This window comes from Lepisosteus platostomus, chromosome 5 (assembly GCF_059453375.1).
Source record: "Lepisosteus platostomus isolate fLepPlt1 chromosome 5, fLepPlt1.hap1, whole genome shotgun sequence".
Lineage (NCBI taxonomy): Eukaryota > Metazoa > Chordata > Actinopteri > Semionotiformes > Lepisosteidae > Lepisosteus > Lepisosteus platostomus.
Genome location: NC_142615.1, coordinates 4,850,142 through 4,865,158, shown reverse-complemented (window position 1 = coordinate 4,865,158; position 15,017 = coordinate 4,850,142). Strand labels below are relative to the sequence as shown.

General features: G+C 48.6%; 1 protein-coding gene and 1 long non-coding RNA gene across 2 annotated transcripts in view; one reads left to right on the top strand and one right to left on the bottom strand.

Moving 5' to 3' along the window:
- The first annotated feature begins 139 nt into the window (after positions 1–139).
- LOC148662616 (polymeric immunoglobulin receptor-like) lies at positions 140–12,414 on the top strand. Its single transcript, XM_088632271.1, has 6 exons — positions 140–1,149; positions 5,443–5,763; positions 6,683–6,997; positions 8,125–8,454; positions 9,710–9,812; positions 11,790–12,414. The coding sequence occupies exons 1-6, from the start codon at positions 1,086–1,088 to the stop codon at positions 11,863–11,865; spliced, it is 1,209 nt and encodes a 402-aa protein (XP_088488397.1). The 5' UTR covers positions 140–1,085; the 3' UTR covers positions 11,866–12,414.
- LOC148662607 (uncharacterized) overlaps positions 11,147–15,017 on the bottom strand; it is a 148,093-nt gene continuing 144,222 nt past the window's right edge. The window contains exon 2 of the long non-coding RNA XR_015936874.1: positions 11,147–12,522. This is a non-coding gene — a long non-coding RNA (uncharacterized LOC148662607). The remainder of the gene's footprint in view (positions 12,523–15,017) is intronic.

The following is a 15,017-nucleotide window of genomic DNA, read 5'->3' as shown; positions in this document are numbered from 1 at the left end:
TTTTTAGCTTTCTTAGTCATTTCGACGACGGTAGGCACCTTCCTGAAAAAACAAATCTTCCGTCTGCCAGATTATTAATAATAATAAACTATTTTATATAGCGCCTTTAAAGGTGGCTTCTCAAAGCGCTTTACAGGATGACAATAATAAATAAGGAGACTACACAAGATAAAACACAATGACAATACACAGAGGAGAGCGTGGATGGTGGTACTAAGAGAAGCAGAGGGGTGAAGAACAGAACCAGTTCAGTAAAGGCTCTTCTGAAGACGAGGGTTTGGAGTCTGGATTGGCAGGAGTTTAGAGAAGGTGACTCTCTGATATCCTTGGGCAGAGAGTTCCAGAGCTTGGGGGGGCACAACAGGAGAAGGCCCTGTCACCCCTAGAGTGTAGACGGGCTTTGGGGGGGACAGTAAGGAGAGCAGAATCAGAAGAGCGGAGGTTGCGAGGTGGGGAGTAGGGCGATGATAGCTCAGACAGGTACTGAGGCGCCCAGCCATGCAGAGCCTTATAGGTGAGCAGGAGGATTTTAAATCCTGGCATTTCCCCCCACCCCCTCCCCCGACTGTGGTCATGAATTGAAGTCGCCCATTAAGATGATGTCCGGCTTTTTATTGCAGGAATGTTAGTGGGGGGGTCGGGTATAATTCGACCCAGCTCTAGAATCAAGTACGGAAGGAGCAAGAGATTCAGAACAGTCGTCTGAGCTCCTGGACCGGAAGCAGGTCAGACCACAGAGATCGCCAGCGCTGCTGCACAGAGACGTTTGTCACGCTGCGAGATGCAGGAAAAGAGCTCTTCTTGCTTTCTGGGTGACAGGAACCTGTGACCACAGCCACAGACGCCCCCCCCCACCCCCTCAGAGACGTGACTGAATTGTAACGCCTGCATGCCGTGACAGAGAAGGAAGACAAAATATCTCTTTTGGGGGGGTTTTCACCAGGCTGCCCTGTGACTGAGGATCTGAAAACAACTGAGGAAGAGAGATTGCTGTTGAAGAAAAGCAAAGAGGGGAAAAGACATCTGCTGAGATCCTGGGCAAAAACAGAGCTACAGGACCACCTCAGAAAATAACCTATCTTTCAATGGAGTCAGAAAGGTTAGCACCAGTGTTGCTGCTGTTTCTCAGTGTCGGCGGCATCAGTGAAGGTGAGTACATCTGTTACTTGTTCTTTTTTTGGGGGGGGGATGGAAATATAGTGTGCGATGGACTGGTGTCCTACCCAGGCTGTATCCTGCCACCTGCCCGTTGCTTGCTGGGCTCCCCCACGACCCATATTTTTGGATGAAGCCATTTTGCAAATGGCTGGACGGAAGATCAGTTCTGAGACCGATACTGCGTCTGCTATCCCATTACGATCTGTGTCACGACCTGGTTTCGTTCGGAAAAAGAATTACAAACGAGAGCCATTCAGCCATTATTTGGTTGCTAGAAGCTAATTGATCTAATGATCCCTTCTACTCAATCATATGGCTGGGCAGCATGTTCCATTCTCCTACCACCCTTTGTGTAAAGACGAGCCCCCCCCCCCCCTGTCCTGACTGGACAATCTCATCTGGCTGTGTCTCAAGAGAGGCCAGGGTATAGCCAGCTTCAACCACGTGGCTGGGCAGCTTGTTCCACACTCCCGCTACCCTTTGTGTACATATGTGCTTCCCGTTTTCGAGGTTTACATGTACTTCCATATACTTTCTACTTATGTGCTCCGTTTGGTGTTTCACTGTTGATTCAGCACTGGAATTAAGAATTTAAGATCCCCCTCATCTTCTCTATTCAAAACTATGGAGAGTCAGTGCAGGACATTCCATTAATCTCTTATTGCTTCTCCTCATTGTCTGGAGTATGTAAAGTGTAAATAGCATCTTCTGTTCTCATCTCAGTATTGCTTGTTTATACAATATTTTATCCAAGGTTTGTATGACCACTGTGAAAACTTCTAAAAGGCCAATTGACTGGACAGGCAGGTTTTAATTATTTGGGAAAACAAATGAATAGCATAAAGTCTCATTCGTTTAATCTTGTTAAAGTAATAATAATAATTGCTTACACTTATAGAGCGCTTTTCTGGACACTCCACTCAAGGCGCTTTACAAGTGATGGGGAATCCCACTACTATCAACTTGAGCTCCAATCAAAATTGAAAAACCTTGGGGTTATATTCGATTCTGGCTTAACATTCGACCCACATGTACAGCATACTGTCAAAACATCTTTTTTTCACCTTAGAAATATCGCAAGACTACGCCCTATGCTATCATTAACTGTGGCTGAAAAGCTGATCAACATATTTGTATTCTCTCGAATTGACTACTGCAATGCTCTGCTCCCTGGGGTATCTAAATCTACTCTGAACAAGCTGCAGTATGTCCAAAATTCAGCAGCCAGAATCCTGACCAGATCTAGTGCAAGTGTTCACATTACTCCTATCCTGGAGTCCTTGCACTGGCTTCCGGTCAAATTCCGCGTAGACTTTAAAATCCTCATGCTCACCTACAAGGCTTTACATGGCTTGGCACCTCAATACCTGTCTGAACTCTTATCGCCCTACTCCCCACCTCGCAACCTCCGCTCTTCAAATTCTGCCCTCCTTACTGTCCCCCAAGCCCGTCTACATTGTATGGGCGACAGGGCCTTCTCCTGCTATGCCCCCAAGCTCTGGAACTCCTTGCCCAAGGATATTAGAGAGTCACCTTCTCTAAACTCCTTCAAATCCAGACTCAAAACCCTCCTTTTCAGAAAAGCCTTTACTTAACTGGTTCCATTCTTCACCCCTCTGCTCTTCTTAATACCATCTTCCACGGTCTCCTCTATTGTTATTGTTGTATTGCTGTAATTATAATTGTGTCCTGTCTTGTGAAATTTTTCTTATTTATTGTTGTAGTCTTCTTATTTATTGTTATTGTCATCCTGTAAAGCGCTTTGAGAAGCCACCTTTAAAGGCGCTATATAAAATAAAGTTTATTATTATTATTATTACCGCCAGCAGTGTGCAGCCCCACCTGGATGATGCGACGGCAGCCATAGTGCGCCAGAACGCTCCCCACACAGCAGCTCTCAGTGGGGAGGAGAGCAGAGTGATGAAGCCAGTTCAGAGAGGGGGGTTATTAGGAGGCCATGATTGGTAAGGGCCAATGGGAAATTTGGCCAGGACGCCGGGGTTACACCCCTACTCTTTTCGAGAGACACCCTGGGATCTTTAATGACCCCAGAGAGTCAGGACCTCGGTTTTATGTCTCATCCGATGAACAGCGCCTGTTTACAGTCCAGTGTCCCCGTCACTATACTGGGGCATTAGGACCCACGCAGACCGCAGGGTGAGCGCCCCCTGCTGGCCCCACTAACACCTCTTCCAGCAGCAACCTTAGTTTTTCCCAGGAGGTCTCCCCTCCAGGTACTGACCAGGCTCACACCTGCTGAGCTTCAGTGGGGGTTGGCTGCCAGCTGGGAGTTGCAGACTGATATGGCTGCTGGCAGTAGGTGTAATAATAATAATTCAGGTGGGGAGCTGCGTCAGCATGCGTAGTCTGCAAAGGAACAAGTAATAGGTTTATTCCAGGCTGAAAAGAGTTCTTCGGGTGTGAGAAAGACAGGGCGGACAGCACAGATTAAATAGACCAAAAGCTGCGAGAGGGGAGGAGGCAGAGAGGCCACTCAGGAAGTGCAAAGTGGAGAGGGGTGAAGAGAGGTGTGAAGTCAAAACCTGCATGAGAATAGAGATGACACGAACACAAGTCGGTCGTTGGGAGGAGGGGGATGGTGTGAGCCTAGTTTCAGGATGAGTTTAGTTTCTGTTGTCCTTCTGTTGAAGCTGAGAAACCCTTCCTTGAGCACAGAGACCGAGAGGTCAGTCGGAGGTGAAATGAGAAACTGTGGGCTTGGAGCGATCTCTCATCTCCACGGCCCCGAACGTGTTCTCTGAGGGGGTCTCAGAGTCTCCTGCTGGTTTCCCCACCGTAGATAGCTGGGCATTTTTCGCAGGAGATGCAGTTGCTGGAGGTGGTCCGGAATCGACCTGAGGGGGGCCCCCGAAGGAGCGTGTCGTTAGATCTGTATCCGCAGGTGATGCGGCCAGTTTTCTCGCGGGCGAAGGTGCCTGGTGGGGATGATCGCCGAGGGCGGTCAAGGGAGCTGTGAACCAGAAGTTTACGTCGATTGGGTGGCCGGCGGTATGAGATGATGGGGCGCTCGGGAAAAAAGGGTACCGATGGAGGGATCGCCCCCCTGCAGGATGGAGTAGTTGTTAAGAAGGGTCCTGGGGATAGAAAGTGTGTAAGGGAAGCACCAGCACGAGGAATGCGGTCGTAATAATAGTAACACAGCCGTAATAATAATATAATAACGTAAAAGTGGATTTAATGTGCCGAGAAATTTTCACTGGTCGGCAGCAAGCTTCGAAAATTCTTCTTCTTCTTTTTCACAGCCTTAGTCCCAGACTGCTTTGGTTGCTCGTCTCCACTGGTCTCTGTCGAGCACATCTTTCTCACTCACTTCACATCCCTCCATATCTTTTCTCACACAGTCTATCCATCTCTTTCTAGGCCTGCCTCTTCCTCTGTTACCTTCCACCTCAAATTCCACCACCCTACATCACCTATGGATTTCTTCATTTCTGATCGTATCCTTCATTGAAATCTGCAGAATCCGCCTCAACATCCTCATTTCAGTTCTTCTCCTCAAGTTCTCTTCCCTCTTTCCCAACTGCCGAGCATTCAGCTCCACACAGTAGTACGGGTCTAATCACGGTCTTGTACGTTTTGCACTTTAACTGTCTAGGAATTTTCCTGTCACCAATTATTCCAGTTATTTCTCTCCACTTGTTCCATCCAGCTTTCACTCTTTGTCTTCCTGCCTCCAGTGTTTCTCCTCCCTTTACCAGTTTCGATCCAAGGTACAGTATTTAAAGCCATCAACTTGTTTCGGTTTTCCTCCATTTGTCTCCTCAACATTGGTCCTAGTATCTCCTCTTCTCTCCATTACCATTATTTTAGATTTTTCGGCACTCATTTTCAGCTGAGCAAATTGTTGGAACAAAACTGAGATCCTAAAGCCGTTTGCTCACGCCGCACTTGCGGACACTTGATGAAGCAGGGTGCGCAGAAGTGTTCTATCACACAGTATCGTTTCAGACGTTCGCGTGGATCGCAATCCTGAGAGCATCCTCTGTACTTCGAACTCGCCAGGCTGAGGAAATGACAGTGCGGCCCAGAGATCAGTCGTTGTCGCAGCTCTCCTCGCTTTCGAGGAATGAGCCAGGGAGCCAGCCGCAGGGGTGAAGTGTGAGATCAGAACTTGACCTCCTCCTGAACAATTGTTCATTGAACACCAAAACCTAGGTGAAGCAGTTTTAGCCTCAGGATGTCCCATAACGTTGCCTTCAACTGTTTTACAATCACCAATCCTGGCTTTCTAAGCCCGGCTTTTGACCGTGTCTCCTCCTGCAGGATGTAGCCTAATCCGTCATCGACAGGATAAGATCTCTGTGCGCCCGGGAGAATCGGCTCTCCTGCCCTGTCCCCAAACGCTCCCGGAGACGGACAGCTGCACCTGGAGCCTGTCCACCACTTCCGGCGCCTCCACGGCGATAGTGAGGAATGACGGGACAGGCCTGCACGTCCGGCCCTCGTACGAGGACAGGGTGACGATTTTGAATCCGGGGAACCTCTCGCTCCTCATCTCCAACCTCACCGCCAAAGACAGCGGGACGTACAAGTGTGTCTGTGGAAGCTCGCCGAGCTCCGTGACTGTCAAGCTCACTGTGAAAGGTGACGCGCTAAACCGTTCTCTCTCTTTCTGACCATTTTCTCCAATTTAGGGTCACGGGGGGAGCCTATTCTTGCCAGCAGCCATATCACTCTGCAACTTACAACTGGCAGCCCCCACTGGAGCTCAGCAGGTGTGAGCCTGGTCAGTACCTGGAGGGGAGACTCCTGGCAAAAACTAAGGTTGCTGCTGGAAGAGGTGTTAGCGGGGCCAGCTCACCCTGCGGTCCATGTGGGTCCTGATGCCCCAGTATAGTGACGGGGACACTATACTGTAAACAGGTGCCGTCCTTCGGATGAGACGTAAAACCGAGGTCCTGACTCTCTGTGGTCATTGAAAATCCCAGGGCGTTTCTCGAAAAGAGTAGGGGTGTAACCCCGGCGTCCTGGCCACATTTCCCATTGGCCCTTACCAATCATGGCCTCCTAATAATCCCCATCTCTGGATTGACTTCATTACTCTGCTCTCCTCCCCACTGAGAGCTGCTGTGTGGGGAGCGTTCTGGCGCACTATTGCTGCCGTCACATCATCCAGGTGGGGCTGCACATTGGTGGCGGTAGTGGGATTCCCCGTGACCTGTAAAGCACTTTGAGTGGAGTGTCCAGAAAAGTGCTATATAAGAGTAAGCAATTATTATTATTATTATTATTATTATTATTCTGGCAAGCAACAGGCACAAGGCAGGGTACACCCCTGGATGGGACCCACACAGGACACCAGACTGTGTGTGGGCTATGAGTGTCAGCCCTGTGATGGACTGGCGTCCCATCCAGGGTGTATCCTGCCTTGTACCCAAAATGCTTTGAGTGCAGTGTCCAGGAAAGTGCTAGTATTGTTCTTATTAATATTATGACGACAGTTATTATTCCACAGCACACTTCGGTGTCTCTTTGTCACTGGAAGCCTGTCTCCTGTCTGCAGGCTGCACCGTGACAGTTCGCAGTCGGAAGATCGTCGCGCACTCCGGCGGCGCCGCCCTGCTACCCTGCGCCTGCACGGACGCACAGCCCGCGACCGACAGCTTCGCGTGGGACGTCTGGGGGCGGCCCCTCCTGCGCCGCGATGGGGCGGGCCTGCGCGTCAACTCCTCCTACGAAGAGAGGGTGGCGGTGTTTTATTCCGCCAGCCCCGGAAACCTCTCCCTCCTCATCCGGAACCTCACCGTGCGGGATCAGGGGCTGTACCGTTGTCGTGACCCCTGGAACAACGAGGCGCTTGTGAAACTCCGGGTGCTAGGTAACGTACTGCTCGATTCAGACCATAACAGGGGTTACACACGAGAGGAGGCCGTTTAATTATACTAACCTGTTTTTGCCACTTTTTTTTTAGTTAATTGATCTATTTTTATGTAGCCACATTATCCGCTTCAACCACATGGCCGAGTGTCTTGTTCCACACCCCTGCCACCCTTTGGGTATAGAAGTGCCTCCTGTCATGAGCAGTGGATCTTTTCCAGCTGCTTCCTTCAACTTGTGGCTGAGTAGCTTGTTCCACACTCCCAGTGAGTGTCCTCTGTGAGTGTCCTCTGTGAGTGTCCTGTGTGTGAGTGTCCTCTGTGAGTGTCCTGTGTGTGAGTGTCCTGTGTGAGTATCCTGTGCAAGTGTCCTCTGTGTGTATCCTGTGAGATTCCTGTCAGTGTCCTGTGTCTGTGTGTGTCCTGTGTCTGTGTGTGTCCTGTGCGTGAGTCTGTGAATGTCCTCTGTGTGTATCCTGTGTAAGTGTCCTCTGTGTGTATCCTGTGCAAGTGTCCTCTGTGTGTATCCTGTGCAAGTGTCCTCTGTGTGTGTCCTGTGAGATTCGTGTGTGTGTGTGTCCTCTCTGTGTATCCTGTGAGATTCCTGTCAGTGTCCTGTGTGTGAGTGTCCTGTGTGTATGTCCTGTGCAAGTGTCCTCTGTGTGTATCCTGAGATTCCTGTCAGTGTCCTGTGTGTGAGTGTCCTGTGCAAATGTCCTCTGGGTGTATCCTGTGAGATTCCTGTCAGTGTCCTGTGTGTGTGTGTCCTGTATGTGTGTCTGTGAATGTCCTGTGTGTGTGTCCTGTGCAAGTGTACTCTGTGTGTATCCTGTGAGATTCCTGTCAGTGGCCTGTGTGTCCCCTGTGTGAGTGCCCAGTGAGTGTCCTGTGTCTGTGTCTGCGTGTGTCTGCCCTGTGATAAACTGGCGTCCCACCCGGGGTGTATCCCGCCTCCTACCCGTCACTTGTCAGGCTAGGCTCCAACTCCCCCGCAGCCCCGTAACCAGATCAAGTGGTTAGAAAACGGACAACAAAACCGCGGTCATGGGAAAAACCAATAGAACAAGGAAAAGTCAAAGGCTTCGGACGGGGACCTCTTAGGAAAGCGAGTGTGCCTGCTCTTCTTCAGGCTGTGCCATTTCGGCCTCTGCTCCCGCGGAGATCACAGGACGGCGGGGGGACTCGGTCCTCCTGGGCTGCTCTTGCACCAACGCCCACCCCGAGATCTCGAGCTTCGCCTGGACGCTCCACCGCCGCCAGGCGCGGACGGAGATCCTGCGCTACGACGGCGCCGGTGTGAGGGTCAGCCCCGCCTACGCCGGCCGGGCGACGGTCTCCCACCCCAGCTCCCCGGGGAACTTGTCTCTCCTCCTGGGGAACCTCAGCGCGGAGGACCAGGGGCTGTACCAGTGTGTGGTCAACGACGGGAGCTCCTGGGACGTCACCCTCGCCCTGCAAGGTGAGGTATCGGCGTGGGGGTCCGGTATTTGAGTTTGATGGCGGCTGTCTGGTAGAGGTGTCCCGCCATAAGGCCTGAACGAGCGGATCTGGACCGACGAGCTGTGAAATCCACCCCACGCTTCAAGCCAGCTTAGCGTCCTTCCGGGAATTGTGGGAAACGGGCTGTCCAGCGACGTTGGCGAATCCGATATCCTCGCTTCCCTTTGCAAAATGGCTGGATCAGATGTGGGGATTAATTCGCCAGTTGTCTTAGATGGGCCGAAATTTCTTCGTTTCTAAGGCCAGAACGTGGCACGTTTCCGGAATTGGCTGCCCACGGTTCTTTGTGTTTTGTTTCAGCCGAGCCCTGTCGCTTCACATTGTCTTCAGCAATCAAAAGTAGGAGGATATCATTCATTTCCCAGCGGACAGAGGTTACCCATTTTTCAAACTGCATTAGCTAATGCTGTACATACATATGGGCAGCAGCCATATCGCCCTGCAACCCACAACTGGCAGCCCCCCCCCCCCACTGGAGCTCAGCAGGTGTGAGCCTGGTCAGTACCTGGAGGGGAGACTCCTAGAAAAAACTAAGGTTGCTGCTGGGAGAGGTGTGAGTGGGGCCAGCAGGGGGCGCTCACCCTGCAACCTGTGTGGGTCCTAATGCCCCAGTAGAGTGACGGGGGACACTGGACTGTAAAAAGGCGCCGTCCTTCGGATGAGACGTAAAACCGAGGTCCTGACTCTCTGTGGTCATTAAAAATCCCAGGGCGTTTCTCGAAAAGAGTAGGGGTGTAACCCCGGCGTCCTGGCCACATTTCCCAATGGGCCCTTACCAATCATGGCCTCCTAATAACCCCCCTCTCTGAACTGGCTTCATCCCTCTGCTCTCCTCCCCACTGAGAGCTGCTGTGTGGGGAGCGTTCTGGCGCACTATTGCTGCCGTCGCATCATCCAGGTGGGGCTGCACACTGGTGGTGGTAGTGGGATTCCCCATGACCTGTAAAAAGCTCTGAGGGGAGAGTCCAGAAAAGCGCTATAGAAGTGTAAGCAATTATTAAATTCAGTTCTTATTATATATGCATTTCGTTGTGTTATTGTACAATCAGCCTGCGCTGGAAGTCTTGTTCTGCCAACATCTACGGTCCCATTTTCTGCAAGCTTCCCCAGCTCATGGATGACACACAGTAACATTACGATTCGGTCTCGGCGTCGCACTGTCACTAGAGCAGTCTCTCTTTCTCTCTCTCTCTCTCTCTCTCTCTCTCTCTCAGAGGGCAGTGAGACAGGTCTGATGTACTCCGGAGTGGGGCTGGTAGCTCTGGTGTACCTCTTGGCCACAGTTGCAGCTGTCAGAGCAACCAGAAAAAGGCACGGGTAAGAAATTAGACAAAATCCTGCTCTTCCTTATTTCTGTCAGGGATCTGCATTCTGATGCCCTTCTGCATTAAATGTTACTATCCAGCAGTGTATTTTAATCTGCCGTACAGAATGACACTCAACAGTGTTATGCTAGACTGTAATGAGGGGAGTACCACAGGGATCTCTACTAGGACCCCTGCTCTGCCTTATTTCTGTCAGGGGTCTGCTTTCTTGGGGAATGCCCTTCTGCGTTAAATGTCACTATACTACAGCTTATTACAATGTGCTGTACAGAATGACACTCATCTGCACCTTGTTATGTGAGACTGTAATGAGGGGAGTTCCACAGGGATCTCTACTAGGACCCCTGCTCTTCCTTATTTCTGTCAGGGGTCTGCTTTCTTGGGGAATGCCCTTCTGCGTTAAATGTCACTATACTACAGCTTATTACAATGTGCTGTACAGAATGACACTCATCTGCACCTTGTTATGTGAGACTGTAATGAGGGGAGTTCCACAGGGATCTCTACTAGGACCCCTGCTCTTCCTTATTTCTGTCAGGGGTCTGCTTTCTTGGGGAATGCCCTTCTGCGTTAAATGTCACTATACTACAGCTTATTACAATGTGCCGTACAGACTCATCTGCACCTTGTTATGCTGGACTGAAATGAGGGGAGTACCACAGGGATCTGTACTAGGACCCCACTAGTAACCTATTTCAAGAACCAGCTGTGAATGAGAGCTGCAGATCAATTAGCTACATGCTACCAAATGAGGGAGATGAGCCAATCGACCTGTTCTTGATGGCAAACTGTCTTGTGTCTTGCTCGTATGTCATACCTTTCATTTTCACACCTGCTTCTCTCTACTCTGACCAGTATCTAACTAGGCTCTATATTCTGGGCTATAGTAGCTTACATGCCTTCTTTAGAGTGCACTACTTCCTTCTATCTATATTCTATACTATACTACAGGTTGAGAATCCCTTATCCGAAATTCCTGGGACCGGACGTGTTGCGGATTTCGGATTGTTTTGGATTTCGGAATATTTTTATATTTGCATCTATGAAATGGGACAGCTTGGGGATGGGGCCCAAGTCGAAAGACGATATCCATTTCCATTTCATAATATAGCTTATACATATACCCTGAATGTAGTTTTGTATACATTTTTAATAATGTTTTAAACATAACACCATCAGAAAGGTAAGATATCGGTCTCCACCTACGATGTCATGTTTTGATTAAAAGGTTACAGTACACGTACGCCATTTGTCTTTTATTTTTTATCATACAAAAACAAAGCATCGAATATGATTACAGGTAAATAAAATGAAAACTGAAAAAAGTCATGTAAAGCATTTTATTTTTAAAGTAATATACAAGTACAAGTACAGGTAACAGTAATGACACTAGTCACGTTACACTCATACATGGAGGGGAGATTCAGATCTCGCGTAAAAATAACGTTTTGTACTAACTGTACAAGAAAACCAAACCGAAACATGATGAGCGCTGCTTACAAACTTGAAGATAAATGCAGCCCCAGACATTACAACTACATCGGGTCCGAGAAACTTGAGGGAGAGGGTACGTCATCGATGACAATCCCTTTGAGCTGGAAAGTTGCGGATTTCGGAGTTTTTCAGAGTTTGGAATTTCGGATAAGGGATTTCCAACCTGTATATTATATGTATTGCAGGGGGCTACTGCTTATTATACTTCACTGTACTCTCTCAAGCAGTATTGTACTGTGTGGCAGTGTGCTCTGTTACACTGTGTAAATTAACACACTGTAGCAAATTGCACTACTGTTTTACAGAAGGGTTTTGGGGGAAAACATCATTGCAATCTGCTACACCGTATCGATCTACACCACAGTGCACAGTGTGGATACTATACGTAAGAGTTCACTTTACTGTATTGCATTACAAAAACATTCTGTTGCGTTACGTTCTCTCTTTGTTTTCGATCTTCTTTTCTCTTTTGAAGGAGAACAGGACAGGGCTTCCTACTGGAGATGAAGACATTTCAAGGGCCTATAGACTTGTCTGTGCCTACAGATTGAAAGTACCACAGTATTGATTGATACCCTGGCTGTGATCTATAGGATCCCTATAGGGGCTCACCTTGGATGGATACCCCAGCTGTGATCTATAGGATCCCTATAGGGGCTCACCTTGGATGGATACCCTAGCTGTGATCTATAGGACCCCTATAGGGGCTCACTGTGGATTTATACCATGATGTGATCTCTAGGATGCCTTAAGGAGCTCATCTCGATATCACAGAGTATCAAGACAGAAATTCACACCCACACAAAAAAGACCCCACACCTACTAACGCCTTCTTGTCATGAGGTAAAAAGGGGTTTTGTGAAGTGAGACAGACACCATTTGGGCTCAAAACGCAGGCCGTGCGGTGTGGCCCTGAGCCAAGATGGCCACCTGTTGCAGGCATCGTTCTGTCATTTTGTATTCCAGGAAAGGACATATACTTTTCTCGAGGCATTGAAACTATCCAAAATGGGGCTTTAAATGAATAAATAACCATACAGGAACGTTGTGCCCATCTGTTTTGCTTGAATGTCATTTAGTTACACATTTCCAAGCTTGTATTTCTGTATGACATATTTTAACCCCAGCAGGACGTAGCAAATGCATTTCATAATAATAATAATAATAATAATTGCTTACACTTATATAGAGCTTTTCTGGACACTCCACTCAAAGCACTTTACAGGTCATGGGGAATCCCACTACCGCCACCAGTGCGCAGCCCCCACCTGGATGATGCGACGGCAGCCATAGTGCACCAGTACACTCCCCACACAGCAGCTCTCAGTGGGGAGGAGAGCAGAGGGATGAAGCCAGTTCAGAGAGGGGGGTTATTAGGAGGCCATGATTGGTGAGGGCCAATGGGAAATTTGGCCAGGACGCCGGGGTTACACCCCTACTCTTTTCGAGAAACGCCCTGGGATTTTTAATGACCACAGAGAGTCAGGACCTCGGTTTTACGTCTCATCCGAAGGACTGTGCCTGTTTACAGTCTAGAGTCCCCGTGGGGCATGAGGACCCACATGGACCGCAGGGTGAGCGCCCCCTGCTGGCCCCACTAACACCTCTCCCAGCAGCAACCTTAGTTTTTCCCAGGAGGTCTCCCCTCCAGGTACCGAGACAGACTGGCATCCCATTCAGGGCAGGGTGTTGCTTGCTGGGATAGACTCCAGTAACCCCTCCAGCAAGCCTGTATTGATTTCAAGTTGTTGGAAAAAGTGGTGGCTTATCTAAAACTGCTATTTTTTCACAAGAAGGCAGAGTCTGCCTTTCATATGACCGACACTCATCGCAGTTGTCTGTTATGCCACCTGCTGGCAGCTCACTAAAATAGCAGGCAGGACAAGGGTTCAAAAAGTTACCACTGAGCTGTAAAAAAAACAACTAATTTTTATAGTGTGCATGACAAGACATGGCCCCAGCGTTTCGAAGTATTTTATTCAAGAAAAGTTGAAGAATTTAATACAACTCATAATAATAAACTTTATTTTATATAGCACCTTTAAAGGTGGCTTCTCAGAATGACAACAACAATTAAAAATAAACAATTAAAAATACACAAGATGAACACTATGAGAACATGCAGAAGAGACAGCAGATGCTAAATACAGTAGGAGCTGAGAGGTAAAGAACAGAACCAGTTCAGTAAAGGCTCTTCTAAAGGACAATGTTTTGAGTCTGCATTTGAAGGAGTTTGGAGAAGGTGACTCTCTGATATCCAGAGCTTGGGGGGCACAACAGGAGAAGGTCCTGTCACCCCTAGAGTGTAGATGGGCTTGGGGGGACAGAAAGGAGGGCAGAATTAGAAGAGCAAAGATTGCGAGGTGGGGAGTAGGGCGATGATAGCTCAGACAGGTACTGAGGCGCCAAGCCATGCAGAGTCTTATAGGTGAGCAGGAGGATTTTGAAGTTGACACAAAACTTGACCGGAAGCCAGTGCAGGGACTCCAGGATAGGAGTAATGTGATCACTTGCACTAGACCTGGTCGGGAGTCTGGCCGCCGAATTTTGCACATACTGCACTTGGGTCAATGTGGATTTAGATACCCCAGCGAGTAGAGCATTACAGTAGTCAATTCGGGATAGACAAATGTGTTGAGCAGCTTTTCAGCCACAGTTAGTGATAACACAGGGCGTAGTCTAGTGATGTTTCTGAGGTGAAAGATGTTTTAACAATATGCTGCACATGTGGGTCGAATGTTTAGCCAGAATCAAATATCCCTAAGGTTTTTCAATTTTAGACTGAAGCTCAAGTACAGAACCATCTACAGATAGGGTTACAGGATTGGCTTTACGAAGTTGATGGGGGGGTGCCAATAACCATGACTTCAGAATGGTCACAATTCTTATGTCAGAGATGTAATTTGATGTGGCTGTCTATTCTATTTGTGTCAGGTTTGGAATGGATGTATATTTGAGTATCATCAGCGTAGAAATGATAGCTGAGGCCATGTGATCTTAAAAGCTGACCAAGTAGGAATATGTAAATGCTGAAAAGTTGGGGACCCAGTATTGAGCCCTGAGGAACACCAGACTTAACAAGACCAATTTCAGACCTATAACCATCAAGAAAGACAAAGTGACAGCGATCAGTGAGGTAAGATTTGAGCCATTTGAGAGCAGCGTCGGAAACTCCAAACACAGTCTCAAGACGAGAAAGTCAGATGTCATGGTCAACAGTGTCAAAAGCAGCACTGAGATCAAGAAGGATGAGTTTAGAAAGAGAACCAGAATCAGAAGCTATTAGCAGATCGTTAGTGACTTTGACCAGGGCAGTTTCTGTGCTGTGAAGTTGATGGAAGCCAGATTGGAGGGGTTCGAAAAGGTTGTTTGTCATGAGGTGGTTATGCAACTGAAGTGTGACAGCACGTTCTAGGATTTTAGCAAGAAAGGGTAAGTTGGAGATGGGGCGAAAATTGTTTCGGTTGTCCAGAGCCATGTTAGGCTTTTCTGGCATGGGGGTAATGGCAGCAGTTTTGAGGCCTGTTGGTACAACGCCAGTGCTCAAGGATTCATGTAAAATATTGAGGACAATGGGACAGAGAGAAGAGAAACAGCACTGAAATAAAGTGGTGGGAATGGGATCTAATAGAGAGGGGGTGGATTTCATGTGTGAAACCAGTTTACTGAGGGATGCAGAGTCAAGAGGGGAGAAGCTGGAGAG